The sequence below is a fragment of the Salvelinus sp. IW2-2015 genome, linkage group LG4q.1:29, assembly GCF_002910315.2.
Source record: "Salvelinus sp. IW2-2015 linkage group LG4q.1:29, ASM291031v2, whole genome shotgun sequence".
NCBI classification, from domain to species: Eukaryota; Metazoa; Chordata; class Actinopteri; order Salmoniformes; family Salmonidae; genus Salvelinus; species Salvelinus sp. IW2-2015.
This window is the reverse complement of record NC_036842.1, coordinates 87,123,868-87,141,417: the sequence shown is the minus strand read 5'-3', so window position 1 is coordinate 87,141,417 and position 17,550 is coordinate 87,123,868. Positions and strand designations below refer to the sequence as shown.

The following is a 17,550-nucleotide window of genomic DNA, read 5'->3' as shown; positions in this document are numbered from 1 at the left end:
TGATCACAGTCTTCCCGAACAGCTGGTGCTCTCATGCATGTTTCAGTGTTATTTGCTTCGAAGCGAGCATAGAAGTAGTTTAGCTCATCTGGTAAACTCGTGTTACTGGGCAGCTCTCGGCTGTGCTTCCCTTTGTAGTCTGTACTGGTTTGCAAGCCCTGTGTAGAGTAAAGGTGGTCCAGAGTTTTTCCCCCTCTGGTTGCACATTTAACATGCCAATAGAAATTTGGTAAGACGGATTTAAGTTTCCCTGCATTAAAGTCCCTGGCTACTAAGAGCGCCGCCTCTGGGTGAGAGTTTTCCTGTTTGCTTATGGCGGAATAGATGCTTTGTCCCTTCCCTAACTCCTACACTATGTAGATAGCCTTCTCCTACCTCGGCGAACTTTGTCTCCAGCTCCACGTTGCGCTCCTCCACCAGTCTGAGAGAGTTCCTGAAGTGTTCGTACATCTTGTGGGCATGCTCAGCCCTCTGTCGCTCATTCAGCTCCTTCATCTCCAAGGTGGTGATCCTCCTGGACGTTGATATAATCTCACTGTTGGCCACTGCCTTCGCTGCCTTGTCCATGCTGCTCTCACCACCTGGGAATAGAAAAACGCTCCAGGGTCAGAAATACGGTTGGAAAATTCTAAGAATCTTCCAAATTAGATTTCTGAAAAACTAGGAAACTTCCAAGAAAGTTCAGGGAATTTTGCAACCCTTGTCAGAAATTATAGGGCTTTGGAGAGACAATACAGACTCTAAAAGTGAAGTATTTTCAATCCTCAGTTGTGAAGCTTACCTAATGTGTTGATGTGCTCCCAGGCTTGCTCCAGAGTGTGGAGTTTCTCCTTGGTAATCTCCAGCTCTTTATTGAGGGCAGTGATGTGCTCACGGAGGGACATGTTCTCACCCTAAAAGTAGAAGGGAAAAAGACAGATAGGGTCTGAGTCCCCAAAAAGCTCTCAATCAACGAAAGAGGAGCCATAGTGTCAATAATTATCCACTAATAAAGGTTTAATTTGACACATTCACTGTTAACTACTAAACGAAAGTTCCTTTTCTTCATTTGCACTAATATTAAGTCATTTGAGATTCCACCAGTCCTGAAAAGGAGACGGGGAGAGGAAGACCTACCTCTAGGTGTTCTAGGTTGGTGGTCCTCTGCACCAGGTGGTTGTCTTTCTGGAGCATGTCCCTGTATTTCACCGTCAGCTCTGTGTATTGCTTGTTGGCCCTCTCCAGCTCTGATGAGGGGACGCTGTCATCCAGGGCTTTCTGCAGCGCTGCCAGCTTATACGCTGCCATGTCCTACAAAAAATGCTATATCAAGTCTTGTGAMGAAAACGATTGAATTGGGGGTTAAATTATTCTCTATACCAGTCATTAAAAGTATACACTTCAAAGTTATTTCTTGGTCGTTTGTCAGTCAAGTGAACTCTTCTACCCTTGACCCTTCTTTTATTGTTCCTGTATAGGTGTATGCAATATGGCAACATTTCAGACAATCAGAGGGCACGTGTACCTTGTATCTGGTCAGGTATCCTATCCTCTGTGTGACAGAGGCCTGCATGGTGCTGAAGTCATCCCTCAGTTTGTTGTTGTCCTTGCGGAGGTGCTGCTCCTGCTCCAGCAGGGTGGTGTAGCGATGTGTTAGAGACTTCTCGTTCACACGCAGAACCGTCATCCTCCGGGCCGCCTCCGCCACCTGCCTCCGCAGCTCCTCTGGATCCTTCTGCAGTGCCTCCAGCCAGTGCTATTGGACACAGTGGGGATTAGAAATACATTGAATATAATGCAGAGAGTTTAGAGATACAGTGAGCCACTGAGCAATGTTTGGCTCTGTCACTCACGTTGAACTCTTTGATCTTTACTGTGTCCACCAGCTTCTGCTCCTCCAGCTTGTTCTTCATCTCTGTGAATGTCTCCTTCTCCTTCTGCCAGACCTCCTTCTCACTACATCATCATAATACTCAAAGATAAGTTAAGAGTTTTGTGTTCTATTCAGCTTTGTGGGTATCAGTCTTGCTGTATGCAGGTGTGTAGGGAGGACCGAGTTCAAATGACACATTCACTTTTCTGGTGCCCTAAAAATAGGGGTCTGGGTTAGGGTTAATAATCTGAACAATAATGGAGGTGTCCATGTTGATCTTTTCAAGCATAAGGGGGTGTTCTGATTTGGTAGGTGCGCAGCACCACTGTCATACTGTACACTGTGCTTCTACACATGCATTGCTTGCTGTTTGGGGTTTTAGGCTGGGTTTCTGTACAGCACTTTGTGACATCAGCTGATGTAAGAAGGGCTTTATAAATACATTTGATGTACAGTAAGCTTGGTCCTCTAGCTGCAGATGATCTCAACCAACTGCCCTACTGTACCTTTGGTGCTCCTTGTAGAGGAGTCCCTGCTGATGGCGAATCACAGCAAACTTCCCCTTGTACTCTTCCAAGGCTGCCACCAGCTGGTGGCTTGACTCCTCTTTGTTTTTAATCTCCTAAAAAAGAACATTATATGTGAAAATGTCTCTCAAATCATTTGGGAGACGAGTTACAGAGAATAATACAAGAAATAGTGCGTGTTTGAGATCGGCTGCATTGCAGTCGCCAACACAATCGATTAGGCTAACAGTGATGGGCGAAGTTGGGCGAGACTGACCCGTAACAGTCGAACGGCATACTCATTCAGAGAGCTGATAACCTCAGTGCTGGATAGGGCCATGTCGTCAGGGAGATTCAGGGTCCTAAAGATTACCCCGCCCCCTTTGGACTTTCTCAGCGCCTCCATATCGCCCTCCAAACGGGTCACCTGACCAACAGAGATAGAAGGGAAACAGTATTAATTTGGCACCTATTATAGATTTAGTCTTAAATGGTATCCCCTATTATAGATTTAGTCTAAAATGGTATCACCTATTATAGATTTAGTCTAAAATGGTATCACCTATTACAGATTTAGTCTTAAATGGTATCCCCTATTATAGATTTAGTCTTAAATGGTATCAATGGCAGCAGTACAGTGCCTATTTACTAGACATTCAAAAGACTGCAATGAAAAAGACACAGATACGCAACAATATCCATGGAACAACTTAACGATGGAATCAAAGTAAGGGAAACAGCGCCACTGTCCGCCCCACCACCGCTGTTACTGTTTTTGTTTTGTTGAAGAAGTGGAGGTGAGGAGCTTTGCGCAGCATGGTAAAAACACATGCAGTACATCTTCTGGTGTTCTATCACGCGTGCACCGATGTCAGAGGAGAAAAGAAACAGTGCTGGTTGTTTGCAGTAACCTCTTTGTCATTGGAATATTGCAGATGGACGTGGCAGTTTAATTAACCAATTAAGGAGTCCAGCTTTAAGCTATTGAGGTGGAATGGAATTACAGTGCCAGTAGGTATGAGGTTCATATGGATTGGATGCCATTACTACTTAACATTGAGTTATTCATAGCCTGCAGGTACCTGATTGTTTCTGCCATTAACAACACTACATTGTTGCCTTGACAAACAGTCTGCCTGTGGCAAAATAATATATAACAAGTTGACAAAAGAAAGAAATGGACAGACATTATTTGGCACTTTGTGAAAAATGTATATACACTCATACAACAGCAAAATATAATTCTGTGGCTTTCTCATAACTTGCCCTACATACTGTACAGTAAGTACAACCAGCCAGCTAGATACCTTTTCTTTGGCTTTGACCAGTTGACTCATGGCGCTGGCAGCTTCCTCCCGAGCTGCCCTCATTTCCTGTCTGATCTCGTCGTTCCTTCCCGTCAGCTGGTCTACCTGGGCCTTCAGGTGGAGGCTGGTGTCAAACTTCCCATCAGAGTTCTTCATCTCTATTGCCTGGAACATGGAACACGGTGGAGCAGGGTTGGGGTCAATTCCATTTCAATTCAGGGCTTGAATGAACATTCTAAGAACAATAGAGTGACGACATATCAAATGTGGACAGCTGTGATGATGCTACTGGCTCCACTTACACGGACCAGCTTCTCCAGACTGGGGATAGAGACAGCAGCTTGTGAGGAGGGGGTTTTCTGTTGAGCATCCTGGATGGCCTGAAGAATCTCCTTCATACCTTGTTCCAGCTGCTTGTTCTCCTTAAACAAGTCTTCCACTAAGGGACACAGAGAGAAGAGAGCAGCGCTTATCCAACTGTGTTCAGGGATTCCTTTGGACATCCATGTTTCTCACTCAATGCATTGACACTACCTAGTCCTTTACTAGGAAATAGTATTGAGGAAGACATAGTGTGCATTTCTGACAGCGTATAGCGTGAAATGCTGTGAGTAGCCATAAAACTACTTCAACATTTCCTACTATACGATATACTGCCAGTTTGTACATACATTTGGATTTAAATTGAGAAGACTGGGTCCTCTGATGCTCCAAGTCTCTCTCCTTATGGTTCAGTTCTCTCCTCAGATGCTCATACTGTAAAACAAGTGGGAAAGGATGTATATAAGACAGGATATAGCCTACATAAACCATACAGTGGAAAAAACTGTCAACAAAAAAATGTCAGGGTGATGTCTTCGGTGATGTCATGGTTAGGTCGTATACTGATTTATAAAGGCCATTTTTGAACGTCTTTTAAATGACCAGAATTCTGACATCTCCTTCTGTCATCTAACCTTGCGTTTGATCTCCTCCTCATCTGCAGAACTGAAGGTTGGTGTTGGTATCAGTTTGATGGATCTGGTGGGCTTGGCATCATCCTCTAGCAATGAGCTGGTCACTGTGATCCCTATGATGGAGAAAATTGGGTTTATCAGCACAAAAATACAGATAGACTTAGTTAAATGGGGGATGAAATACTACTAACTTGTTATCAGTAATTGTATGGCATGCTGGCTAACCAACTTGTATCTCCCTCCTATAGTTGTGTAGCATGGAGCGGATATTTACCTTTGTCCTTTACCATTCGCCTGATTTGTTTCTTCAGTTCAAGTCTCTCCTCTTCCAGTCGTTCGATCTGTGGAGTCAAGTGGGGTCGTGAGGGAAACAGGGCCACAGGCTGAGCTAAAGGTTCCGTTCCAAATGGCACCCTATTCTCTATATAGTACACTACTTTTAAACAGTGCCCATAGTATAGTGTACTACTTCTTTTAGTGCACTATGTAGGGAATAAGGTACCAAATGGTACACAGTCAAATTGACGTCAAGAGGTTCCTTCCCATCCCTATCTACCTCTTTGGTGAGAACCTGGTTCTCTGCTTGGAACTGCCTCTGTTTCAGGGATTTGGTTCTTCTGAATTCTGTCAGATCCACTTCCTCTTTGGGCTCCAGACCTTATAAAAGAGGATGATGGATGAATACAAAAACTGAATGAAAGGATATCCAACAATGAAAATGTCTAGCTAATAAGGCAACTCACTAACTTTATGAAATATAACACCTTCCGACAGGAAATTCATTGTGTCTGCTGTCACTCTATTTGGTATGTCTTTGTTGTTTGTTGCTTGTTATTTTTTTATTAAATGAAAGGATATTCAACAATGAAAAAATGTCTAGCTAATGACATCATTCATTAACTTTATGAAATATAACACAATCCAACAGGAAATTCCTTTTGCGTCTGCTGTCTCCCTGTTTTTGATTTCTTTGTTGTATCCAGTTCTTATTTTAAATTTCCATCTGTAACATGTGTTGAGACATTGTGAAATTAACATAAATAAAATGTGACTTGAAGTTTGTTAATTACATTTGTTTCGTGTGTGACTTACCGAGTCGTTCCCTAAGATCTTCGTTCTCATCCAGAAGGTTGTTGATTCTCATCTCCAGCTGGTTGATCTCTCTGGTCATAGCCTCCGCCTCACGGTCTCGCACTCTCATCTGATTCTTACACTCTTTGATCTCAGCGATGGCCACCTGCAGACCATCAGTGCCCTGCAGGACAGTAAAGAGAGATCAGCCATGGCTTTCATACTTTGTTTAATCTAGGATAGAAGATTTGACAGACCAGACATCTCAAAAACAAAGCCTGTTGCATGAGTCATGAGAATAACCACAGGGGTGGGGGAAAGTAGTTTTTTTGACTTAAGTAGGGCTTGTTGGAGGACCTTAAGCAACTGAGCATTTGTGGAATCGGGCAGGCTAGGCAGACTTACAGACTCATAGAGTCTCATGTGGTTTAATGTGTCACTGAGCTCTTTGTCCTTGTCCCTGGCGTCTGTCTCGGCTAGCTCGGCCACACGTTCTGCTTCCTGTGCTCTTGTCTCTGTGGCCTGCAGCTTAGCGGTTAGCTCGTCCAGCTTCCTCTGCTGGATGGCTGAGGGCAGACCTGGGGAAAAACTTTGAGCTATAAGCTATTGCTAACAATGCTAAATCAGAGTTTATGGCTCTGTGCTACACTAGAGATACAAATGCTAACCCTAACGCGCTAAATGTCTTCCCTTTAAGAAACATTTTAGCTAAATTGTCTGAAGCTAAAAAATATACTGTAAAGTTGGCGCCAACTAACCTGCAGAGAACACCCACACTTTTTCAATCTTATAGCAATGTTGGTGCATAGCAGCCTTGGCTGACACCAAGAACAACATTCCTTGTTAACAGCATCCAGATCCATGTGCTTTTACAACAAGACAATTTGACACGCACCTCTGTCTTTCTTCAGGGGCTTCTTGAGTTCCTCTATGAGCAGGGCATTTCTCTCCATCTCCCCCGTATACTGCTCCACTTGCTCTGTCAGCATCTTGATTTGATTGTCTCTCTCTAGCACGGCCTTGAAGACATTCACAAACATTTATTAGTTTGGAACCAGCGTTAGTACAAGGACAACCACGGAAGAGCACAGCAGGTTGTGATTTGTGGACAATAATGTGTAATAAAAGACATGAGATCTTGTGAAATGAAATGAAAGCAGAGAGAGGTCTGTAAAATAGACAAGAAATATGGAGGACCGAGTAACTTACACCACATAGCTCATATATGACCTGGCCACGAGTTAGTGACGGGAGTGCAAGTAAAGACAGGAGAAAACAGGAGAAAAGAACAGAATGAACAGAAGAGAAGCTGCAGTGGAAATGACAGATGGAACACAAAGATACAGTATCTCGTCTGAAGTCGGTATCGCCGATGTGCCAACATCTGCCTGTAGTGTTTGAACGGTTTGGGCTACACACTAATATGACCCCTCCATGGAAGGTGAGACTCTCATGAACACGATGGTGTTCTCAGTTTTTATCTACAACCCACACAAGTGTCACAGGACTCGTCTGAAGGTTACCCGGTACTGGGCCGAAAAATGAATGGAAGTGAATAGGGCCTTTCCACGTCAAAGGTGGTCATTCCACGGTAAAAAATAAATACATACTTCTTATATCTTTCAGATATAGGACAGCCACTTCCAAACATACTTCCTTTTAAAAAAAAATCCATGTATGAATCTGTTATTCAATGTGTTTCTATGGGCTAATAGCCAAAAAGCCCAATTCAATGTTTCTTCAAATACTGTTTTTATATACACTACCAGTCAAAAGTTTGGACACACCTACTCATTCAACGGTTTTTCTTAATTTTATAACTATTTTCTACATTGTAGAATAATAGTGAAGACATCAAAACTATGAAATAACACATATGGAATCATGTAGTAACCACAAAAGTGTTAAACAAATCAAAGTAGCCACCCTTTGCCTTGATTACAGCTTTGCACTGGTACTGTATATATATATTTTTTATACCTATAGGGATACTAAAATTCTAAATCAAATAGCTAAATGATCCTTGGTATGACCATCTTAAAACAATTCCATTTGTTATCTTAGTAGAAACTTAGCCCCTGGCACTTAGTTAAATATTTTCACAGTTGAAATATATTTATCTTTCAACAGACAGATATTTCAAAGATGAAGATAAACAAAAAACACACAGCTTGAACTGATAGATTTAGACATTTTCTAATATAGTATAAAATGCCACCGTTTTTAAAATAATTGGTCGTTGCATGTACTGTATGTACCAAATACTGCACAAAAAGTTCCCTCACAGGAACAATTAATTATCTCTATTGAAGTTTGAAAACGTACTGTAAGTTGCTCTGGATAAGAGCGTCTGTTAAATGACTAAAATATAAATGTAAAATTCAGATCTAGCCAAGTTCATTAGATGTATTTATATGTATGTATTTACATAAAGCTAAGGATTTCAGCTTTGAGACGGACCTGCTGCAAGGCGATGATGTTGCTCTTGTCCGTGTCCATCTGGGTCGAGCGTAGCTTGTCCCTTAGCTCGCGGATCATCTGCTGGTACTCCATGATCTCCTCATCCTTCCCAGCCAGCACTCTCTGAAAATCACAAATCACAGATACAATCAAGGCCACTCAGAAAAATGCAGAGATCACCAGGGCCACTGACAAAACAACACAGCTGCAACTAACCAGGCAGTATGCTTTGATGAAGACAGGCTCCCAGCTAAAATGTTTTAATTTATGCTGATTGACTACTAATGTTTGAAGTGTGAAGAATAAATGTAAATATTTCCTCTATACATAGAGTACCAGTCAAAAGTTTGGATAAACCTACTCATTCAAGGGTTTTTCTTTATTTTTACTATTTTCTACGTTGTAGAATAATAGTTAAGACATCAAAACTATTAAATAACACATATGGAATCATGTAGTAACCAAAAAACTGTTAAACAAATCAAAATATATTTTATATTTGAGATTCTTCAAAGTAGCCATCCATTGCCTTGATGACAGCTTTGCACACTCTTGGCATTCTCTCAACCAGCTTCACCTGGAATGCTTTTCCAATGGTCTTGAAGGAGTTCCCACATATGCTGAGCACTTGTTGGCCGCTTTTCCTTCCCTCTACGGTCCAACTCATTCCAAATCATCTCAATTGGGTTGAGGTCGGGTGATTGTGGAGGCCAGGTCATCTGATGCAGCATTCCATCACTCTCCTTCTTAGTCAAATAGCCCTTACACAGCCTGGAGGTGTGTTGGGTCATTGTCCTGTTGACAAAAAATGATAGTCCCACTAAGCGCAAACTATATGGGATGGCGTATCGTTGCAGAATGCTGTGGTAGCCATGCTGATTAAGTGTGCCTTGAATTCTAAATAAATCACTGACAATGTTACCAGCAAATTTGGACTCATCAGACCAAAGGACAGATTTCCACCGGTCTAATGTCCATTGCTCGTGTTTCTTGGCCCAAGCAAGTCTCTTATTCTTATTGGTGTCCTTTAGTAGTGGTTTCTTTGCAGCAATTCGACCATGAAGGCCTGATTCAAGCAGTATCATCTGAACAGTTGATGTTGAGATGTGTCTGTTACTTGAACTCTGTGAAGCATTTATTTGGGCTGCAATTTCTTAGGCTGGTAACTCAAATGAACTTATCCTCTGCAGCAGGAGTAACTCTGGGTCTTCCTTTCCTGTGGTGGTCCTCATAAGAGCCAGTTTCATCATTGCGCTTGATGGTTTTTGCGACTGCACTTGAAGAAACTTTCAAAGTTCTTGACATTTTCCAGATTGACTGACCTTCATGTCTTTAAGTAATGATGGACTGTTGTTTCTCTTTGCTTATTTGAGCTTGTTCTTGCCATAATATGGCCATTTTCTTTTACCAAAAAGGGCTATCTTCTGTATACCATTGGTGGAAAAGTACCCAATTGTCATACTTGAGTAAAAGTATAGATACCTTAATAGAATGTTACTCAAGTAAAAATGAAAGTCACCCAGTAAAAATAGTATTGAGTAAAAGTCTAAAAGTATTTGGTTTTAAATATACTTAAGTATCAAAAGTACATGTTATTGCTAAAATATACTTAATTATCAAAAGTAGAAGTAAAAGTTTAAATAATTTGAAATTCCTTATATTAAGCAAAGCAGATGGCAACATTTTCTTGTTTTGAAAATGTACGGATAGCCAACACTCAGACATTATTTACAAAATATGCATTTGTGTTTAGTGAGGCAGTAGGGATGACCATGTTCTCTTGATAAGTGCACGAATTTCACAATTTTCATGTCCTGCTAAGCATTCAAAATGTAACAAGTACTTTGGGTTGTCAGGGAAAATGTATGGAGTAAGAAGTACAATATTTTCTTTAGGAATGAAGTGAAGTAAAAGTAGTCAATAATATAAATAGTAAAGTACAGATACCCCAAAAACCTACTTAAGTAGTACTTTAAAGTATTTCTACTGTATACCACCCCTACCTTGTCACAACACAACTGATTGTCTCGAATGCCTTAAGGAAAGAAAATCCACAAATTAATGTTTAACAAAGCACACCTTTTAGTTGAAATGCATTCCAAGTGACTACCTCATGAAGCTGGTTGAGAAAATGCCAAGAGTGTGCAAAGCTGTCATCAAGGCAAAGGGTGGCTACTTTGAAGAAACTCAAATATAAAATATATTTTGGTTTGTTTAATACTTTTTGGGTTACTACATGATTCCATGTGTGTTATTTCATAGTTTTGATGTCTTTACTATTATTCTACAATGTAGCAAATAGTCAAAATAAAGAAAAACCTTTGAATGAGTAGATGTGTCCAAACTTTTGACTGGTACTGTAATTAGCTGTGTGCTGTCACGTTCTTTAATGATTCAGAAAACATACAGACAGCAGCATGCAGTACTTGATACAATCAGTGCATCGCCTGCTGCCTTTTCTACAAGCCAGGTAAATAATGTGAGAACACCCACCTTCCATTCGTCCACCTTGGCATTCACGGCTGCAATGACTGGGTCATCTTCCTCCGCCCGGCTCTGAATCTGCTCTGTCAGCTCTCTGACCTGAAGTGAAGAACACAGCAGTATATTGTTTTTATTCAACACCAATGGATGTATGTTATTTACACTGTGTCAATTCACAATAATGATTCAATATTAGAAATGCTTCATAAAATCTATTGTCGTGGAAAATTGCAAGATTATGTTATAATGCTTGTATTGCATTATAATGGTTGTTTTATTCGACAGAATAGAATACTCTGTTAACTATTGTGTGTGTGTGTTCTACTGAGGATGGGCCTCTATGAGATAACACTGACAGAGGAGATATACGATGTCTTTGGGTGATAAAACCTAAAGAGCATTCCAGAGAACATGAGCTAATGATTCTGTTCTATGCCGTACCAGGGAGAGACGGTTTCTGTTTGGAGTAGGAGGGCCAGACACTGGTCTTTACAATGAAAACTGTTGACACAGCAGTAACTGTCTGCTATGTTTTATAGATATCTTTCATACAAATCTTAACCTTTGTGAACTGTTCCTAAGATCTGTGGTTCGTCATGTAAGTTGAGAAGGGTGTAACTTGGCTATAAAAGATCTTTGTACTTTTCTGTTGGTACTTTTCAATGGTTCATTAGAGATAGCGCATCATTGAAAGTCAAAAAGGCTATTGCAAAGCTCTTATTAAAGATGTAGTTTAAGTATAACTCTGACTGGTTTGTGAAGTTTGTAACTCTCCTCATTTGGTAATGCAGAAATATGCCACCACACTATGCAAAGCCGTGCTGAAATTTTCCCAGGTTCAACCTTTACATTTGTCCGTATAACCGGAAAACCAGATTGCAACCTGTAATTTTGTCCCTCTAGGTTACCTGTAGCTTGGCGTGGTCCCTCTCCTTCCTCAGCTGGTCCATGATGGAGTCTGTCTGCTGCACAACAATCTTCATCTTGTTGTACTCGTCCGTCATCGTCTCCATCTCCTTCACTGACTCCTCTAGGCTCTTCTGCATCTGATCGTTCTGTGTCTTCAGGTGGGCTACCTCTTCCTCCGCACGCTAGAGGTAGAGGAATGAGGACACAGGTCTGGGGTTAGTACAGTAAGAAACATACTGTAAATCATGCATTGATATCAATGGAAGATTTTGTCCATGTGTTTTTCAAGTCACGACTTGTCCTTAATACCCTTTTGACACTACTGAGCCAAGTCAAGGCGAGTTGTACTGCGCTGGCCTGGTTACGCATTAGGGAAATATCCAAATCAGGGAAGTTTCGGGCTCCCGAGTGGCGCTGCATCTCAGTGCTAGAGGCATCACTACAGACACTGGTTCGATTCCAGGCTGTATCATAACCGGCAGTGATTGGGAGTCTCATAGGGCGGCACACAATTGGCCCAGGGTCGTCCGGGTTAGGGTTTGGCTGGGGTAGGCTGTCATTGTAAATAAGAATTTATTCTTAACTGACTTGCCTAGTTAAATAAAGGTTAAATAAATATATTGTATGAAAGGGGTCTGCAGTACCTGGACGTCCTCCATGCACTGGTAGAGCTGTCTGTTGGCTGAGTTGAGTCTCCTCTGTGTCTCAGTACTCTCCTCTCTGGACTGGACCGGCTCCTTCTGGTCCAGCTCCCTCCTGTAGAAGTCTACATCCTGCTGGAGCTGCTCGTTCTGACACACACCGCAGGAGAGGAGACACAGTTAGAGAGGAGTAGTGGGACCCAGTGCCTAATCTACTCTCACAGGTTATACGCTAACTACTGCATCATCATATAGTTGTCCAACCACATACTACAACACACACTTATACTGGTGTATACTATCATACACGTATTATGAACAGTTAACACAAACGCAGACAGACACTCACTGGTGTTCTCCTTACTTGGACTAACACTTATTTTCACCTTAAAAAGGTCCAATGCAGCTATTCTTATCTTAATGTCAAATTATTTCTGGGTAACAATGAAGAACCTCAATGTGATTGTTTTCAATTAAAATGGTCAAAAACAAACTAAATAGCTTCTTGGCAAAGAGCAATTTCTCAAACAAGAATTTTGCTAGCACTGTCTGGGAGTGGTCTGAGTGGGGAGGGGAAAACAGAAAACTAGCTGTTATTGGCAGAGAGGTTTGGAACTCTCTTTCTTATTGATCTACTATGAAATGTACCGCAGGCCAAAACTCCTTTCCACCAAAACAGGCTGAAATTTCAGGCGGTCTTTTCAAACAGCTCTTACACTAAAAAGGGTATTATCATAATTTGGGCACAACGTAGCAAAACATTTTGAAACGTAAACAAAAATGAGTGTTCAGGTAGTGCCCCCCCAATTCAGGCACGACTAAGTTGTCACTAACCTCTCTTTTCAGCTTCCTGCTCTCATCCTCAGCCTCCTCTGCCCGAATCATCAACTGTGGGAACACATGGGAGATATTAGGTGCATGGGAATTGTGAACACAATGGGAGATTACTTTGTATAGGCTACATACAATAAAATCAATTGAACATTTTGCACAAAGTAGGAAGGTCTTAGTATAGTATTGAGAACACAATGACACACATTAACACTAGCTCACTATGGAATTAATGACGTCTCATAACATAAGGTCATACTTCCTCATTGATTTTCTTTTCCTTGCTCGTCTCTTTTTCCATTTGTTGGATATCCTTCTCTCTATGGTCCAACTGTGCCTCCAGTGTGCGCATCTCGTCCCGCAGGAAGCGAGTGTCTGGCCCGCCGCCAACGCCCGACTTCTTGGCCATCTGGACAGGAAATCAAGCAGACAACAAACTCTCAGGCTCCCTCTGTTTACAACACTTACTCATGTACTTAAACTACCACCAGTCCCTCGAAAAAGAAGATTAGGTTATGTCTCCATTTGCTTCTATGAAAGTGTGAAAGAAGTCCCAGGGCCAAATTATTGTTCAGGAAACGCAGAGAAAAGCACAACAAACTGCAGCGTAGCAGAGCACTCTAATCTCCTTAAGTGCCGTCATTCTATGGTCACAGCTTACAATCTCCTTTGTGGACAGTGAGGGACTTTACTATTGGCTGAGAGGTGTACTAAGTCCTATTGAAGAAAACTGAGCATGAGTTGAAATGACCTGTGCTCCAAATCAATCAAAACTGCTTTCCAGAAACTGCAGTTTTGATTGGACCCTAATGCTTCACAGTTTAATTTAATGACAACATTCACACCAAGCCTTACCTCTAACTCTTGTTCCCACTTTAACTCCTTGGCCTTCCACTCATTTTCTGTAAGACATGAAAGAGATACTGTTGTAGTATCTACTGCGGCCATTCATTTCAAATATTCGTCCCAACAACTGGATTGAAAACAATGCTTTATGCACCTACCCGATCTAGCTTGTTCTGTCCCGGCATTATCGATGAGTTCAAATGCCATAGTAACCTCCTCTTTCTTCAACTGCAAAAAAAATAACAATTTTAGTAAGCTTGGGCGGTGTACCTTATATAGAAAATGTTGGTCAGCACACCTTGTTATTGGATTTTCAACATTGCAGAACCAATTTTATTTTAGTAAATTTAAATGTACAATTTGTATTTTAAAAAATAAAGAAAAATGAAATGGACAATATTATTGGCACCCTGGAGCTAGTACTTGGTTTCACAGCCTTTGGCCAAGATAACTGCAGACAAACACTAACCATCAATGCCCTGAATCACATCCATAATCAATGACGAGAGCTGGAAACAGTAGTTGGTGGAGACAGTAGTTGGTAGTTGGTGGAGACAGTAGTTGGAGACAGTAGAGAGACAGTAGTTGGAGACAGTAGTTGGTTGTAGACAGTAGTTGGTGGAGACAGTAGTTGGAAACAGTAGTTGGTGGAGAAGCTCTTTGATGGCTACAAGAAGCATTTGTGGCAGTTATCTTGGCCAAAGGCTGTGCAACCAAGTACTAGCTCCAGGGTGCCAATAATTTTGTCCATGCTATTTTACTTTGTTTTCCTAAATTAAAATGGTAAACTTCAGTTTACAAAAATGTAACTGGTTTCTGCAATGTTGAACATCCAATAACAAGGTGTGGAGATCAAAAGTTATTTTCAATTTCAACTTGTTTTAGAAAAATATGGAATTATTTAAGAAAAGTGCAAGGGTGCCAATATATTTGACCGCAACTGTACGTTACATGAAACTGAGACTATAACAGATGAATACTGTAAATCCACACAAAAGCAGGTCAAGTATCTGAAGCAAATATAATCAAACTGTTCTATATTAATTATACCACACTGTGTAGAGCATATTCCTTCAAAGCAACTACGTAATGTATTCCACTGATAATAAACATTGGATAAAATCATTTCAGCACAGTTTTAGTGAGCTTGAGTAATGCATCTCTGGATGTGTCTGGGTAATAATAGCATGGGACACCTTCAGAAGGCCTTGAACGACTCGCAAGAGCTGAACAATTCTCTCTGGGCTTCCATCTTTCAGCTCCCGCTCCCATCGTTTGACCTGTAGAGAAATAGAGCACCATTTATTTCAATGAAACATAACGCGAAATTGTCCTCAGGCAGAAACACATCAACAACAGTACTGCTTCGTGCAAAATTAAGTAAACCCTCAAAACAACTGTAAACTCGGAACTGGGAAATCTGACTTCAGTGAGTTCAAGACAACTGGGAACTCGGGGAAAAACTGGGAAAATACATTTTGAATGGTCATCCAACTCGGAATTGTACATTGGGAACTCGGGCCTCTTTCTAGAGCCTCTTTCTAGAGCTATGACCTGAAGGTCACTGACATCATGATGATTCAACCTTTTTCCCTTTTTCAGAGTTCCCAGTTGTCTTGAAAGCACCATAAATCCATAGAATGCCAGACTTCAAATCAAATCAAATTGTATTTATATAGCCCTTCTTACATCAGCTGATACATCAAAGTTTGATGACAAAATTTGCCCACAAAGGACCACCTTGCCACCTTCCTGTTCAAATGAGCACAGCACAACAAGGTGAGTCCAAAAATGTATTGTATGCTGCTGCATAAATTATGTTATATGCCAGGGATATATTTATACTGTAAATAAGAAAGTAATACTAAGTGTATGTTGTGTAGTAAGTCTATTTTCCCCTCTTAACTTCGCCTACTGTTCTGACTTGGTGGTGCACATGTAGCCTATAACCTGTTTTAGAGATATGTTGTTCTAAAACTTTTGACCGGTAGTATAAGCAGACAATTTAAGGTCTTACAATATTCGATGATTACTACTCATTCAAGGGTTTTTCTTTATTTCTACTATTTTCTACATTGTAGAATAATAGTGAAGACATCAAAACAATGAAAAAACACATATGGAATCATGTAGTAACCAAAAAAGTGTTAAACAAATCAAAATATATTTTACATTTGAGATTCTTCAAATAGCCATCCTTTGCCTTGATGACAGCTTTACACACTTGGCATTCTCTCAACCAGCTTCACCTGGAATGCTTTTCCAACAATCTTGAAGCTGTTCCCACATATGCTGAGCACTTGTTGGCTGCTTTTTCTTCACTCTACGGTCCGACTTATCCCAAACCATCTCAATTGGGTCGAGGTTGGGAGATTGTGGAGGCCAGGTCATCTGATGCAGCACTCCATCGCTCTCTGTCTTGGTAAAATAGTCCGTACACCGCCTGGGGGTATGTTGGGTCATTGTCCCATTAAGCCCAAACCACATGGGATGGCGTATCGCTGCAGTATGCTGTGGTAGCCATGCTGGTTGAGTGTGCCTTGAATTATAAATAGATCACAGATAGTGTCACCAGCAAAGCACCCCCTCCCCCACACCATCACACCTCCTCCTCCATGCTTCACGTTGGGAAATACACATGCGGAGATCATCCGTTCACTCACACCGAGTCTCACAAAGACATGGCGGTTGGAACCAAAAATATCCAATTTGGACTCCAGACCAAAGAACAAATTTCCACCGGTCTAATCTCCATTGCTCATGTTTCTTGGCCCAAGCAAGTCTCTTCTTCTTATTGGTGTCCTTTGTAGTGGTAGTAGTAGTGGTTTCTTTGCAGCAAATCAACCATGAAGGCCTGATTCACACAGTCTCCTATGAACAGTTGATGTTGAGATGTATCTGTGTCACGGCTTTCTTCCTGGGATGAAGGAGAGGACCAAAATGCAGCGCGGCTAGTGTTCAACATGTTTAATTAGATCAATAAACGGTAACACTAATACAAGTAACAAAATAACAAATGTGAAAACCGAGACAGCCCTATCTGGTGCAGACAAAACACAGAGACAGGAAACAATCACCCACAAAATCCCAACACAAAACAAGCCTCCTATATATGATCCAGAGAAAGCCGTGACAGCGAATCACCCACCAAACTAGACCAAGCAGCGTGGCAACGGGCAGCAGCGACAGCAGCAGCAGCAGCGGGACCAGGAGAATGGACTTGGGAGGACGTTTTGGACGGCAAGGGTTGCTACACATGGGAGGAGATCCTGGCTGGAAAGGATCGCCTCCATGGGAACACGCTGGAGGCAGCTAGGAAGCAGGCAAGCGAAGACACCGAGCGCAGACCGAGCTAGGATTATGAGGTAGGCGACTGCTAGCACGAACCCGAAACCAACGCAGAATCCAAAATAGTCTCTTGGGATGGCTACAGGGTGTGTGGCGAAGTCAGGTAGGGACCTGCGCCCACTTCTCATGCTTACCGTGAAGAGCGGGAGTACGGGCAGACACTGTGTTATGCGGAAGAGCGCACAGTGTCTCCTGTACGTGTGCATAGCCGGTGCGGGTTATTCCACCTCCCCGCACTGGCCGGGCTAGATTGAGCGTTGAGCCAAGTGCCATGAAGCCGGCTCAACATATCTGGCCTCCAGTACGTCTCCTCGGGCCGGTGTACATGGCACCAGCCTA

The 17,550-nt window shown here is 41.8% G+C and overlaps 1 protein-coding gene across 1 annotated transcript in view; it reads right to left on the bottom strand.

The window, feature by feature from the left end:
- The window catches only part of cep290 (centrosomal protein 290), a 61,250-nt gene that overhangs the window by 35,328 nt on the left and 8,372 nt on the right, over positions 1-17,550 (bottom strand). Inside the window, exons 3-27 of the mRNA XM_023986029.2 lie at positions 15,060-15,143; positions 14,022-14,091; positions 13,873-13,919; positions 13,277-13,426; positions 13,021-13,074; positions 12,190-12,336; positions 11,545-11,727; positions 10,646-10,735; positions 8,153-8,275; positions 6,588-6,711; positions 6,098-6,270; positions 5,714-5,876; positions 5,178-5,278; positions 4,896-4,962; positions 4,622-4,734; positions 4,337-4,421; positions 3,968-4,104; positions 3,666-3,830; positions 2,636-2,785; positions 2,359-2,474; positions 1,833-1,935; positions 1,505-1,735; positions 1,117-1,290; positions 782-893; positions 376-581 (exon numbers count right to left, since the gene is read on the bottom strand). Of these exons, the coding sequence (XP_023841797.1) occupies positions 376-581; positions 782-893; positions 1,117-1,290; positions 1,505-1,735; positions 1,833-1,935; positions 2,359-2,474; positions 2,636-2,785; positions 3,666-3,830; positions 3,968-4,104; positions 4,337-4,421; positions 4,622-4,734; positions 4,896-4,962; positions 5,178-5,278; positions 5,714-5,876; positions 6,098-6,270; positions 6,588-6,711; positions 8,153-8,275; positions 10,646-10,735; positions 11,545-11,727; positions 12,190-12,336; positions 13,021-13,074; positions 13,277-13,426; positions 13,873-13,919; positions 14,022-14,091; positions 15,060-15,143 (3,168 nt within the window). The remainder of the gene's footprint in view (positions 1-375; positions 582-781; positions 894-1,116; positions 1,291-1,504; positions 1,736-1,832; positions 1,936-2,358; positions 2,475-2,635; positions 2,786-3,665; positions 3,831-3,967; positions 4,105-4,336; positions 4,422-4,621; positions 4,735-4,895; positions 4,963-5,177; positions 5,279-5,713; positions 5,877-6,097; positions 6,271-6,587; positions 6,712-8,152; positions 8,276-10,645; positions 10,736-11,544; positions 11,728-12,189; positions 12,337-13,020; positions 13,075-13,276; positions 13,427-13,872; positions 13,920-14,021; positions 14,092-15,059; positions 15,144-17,550) is intronic.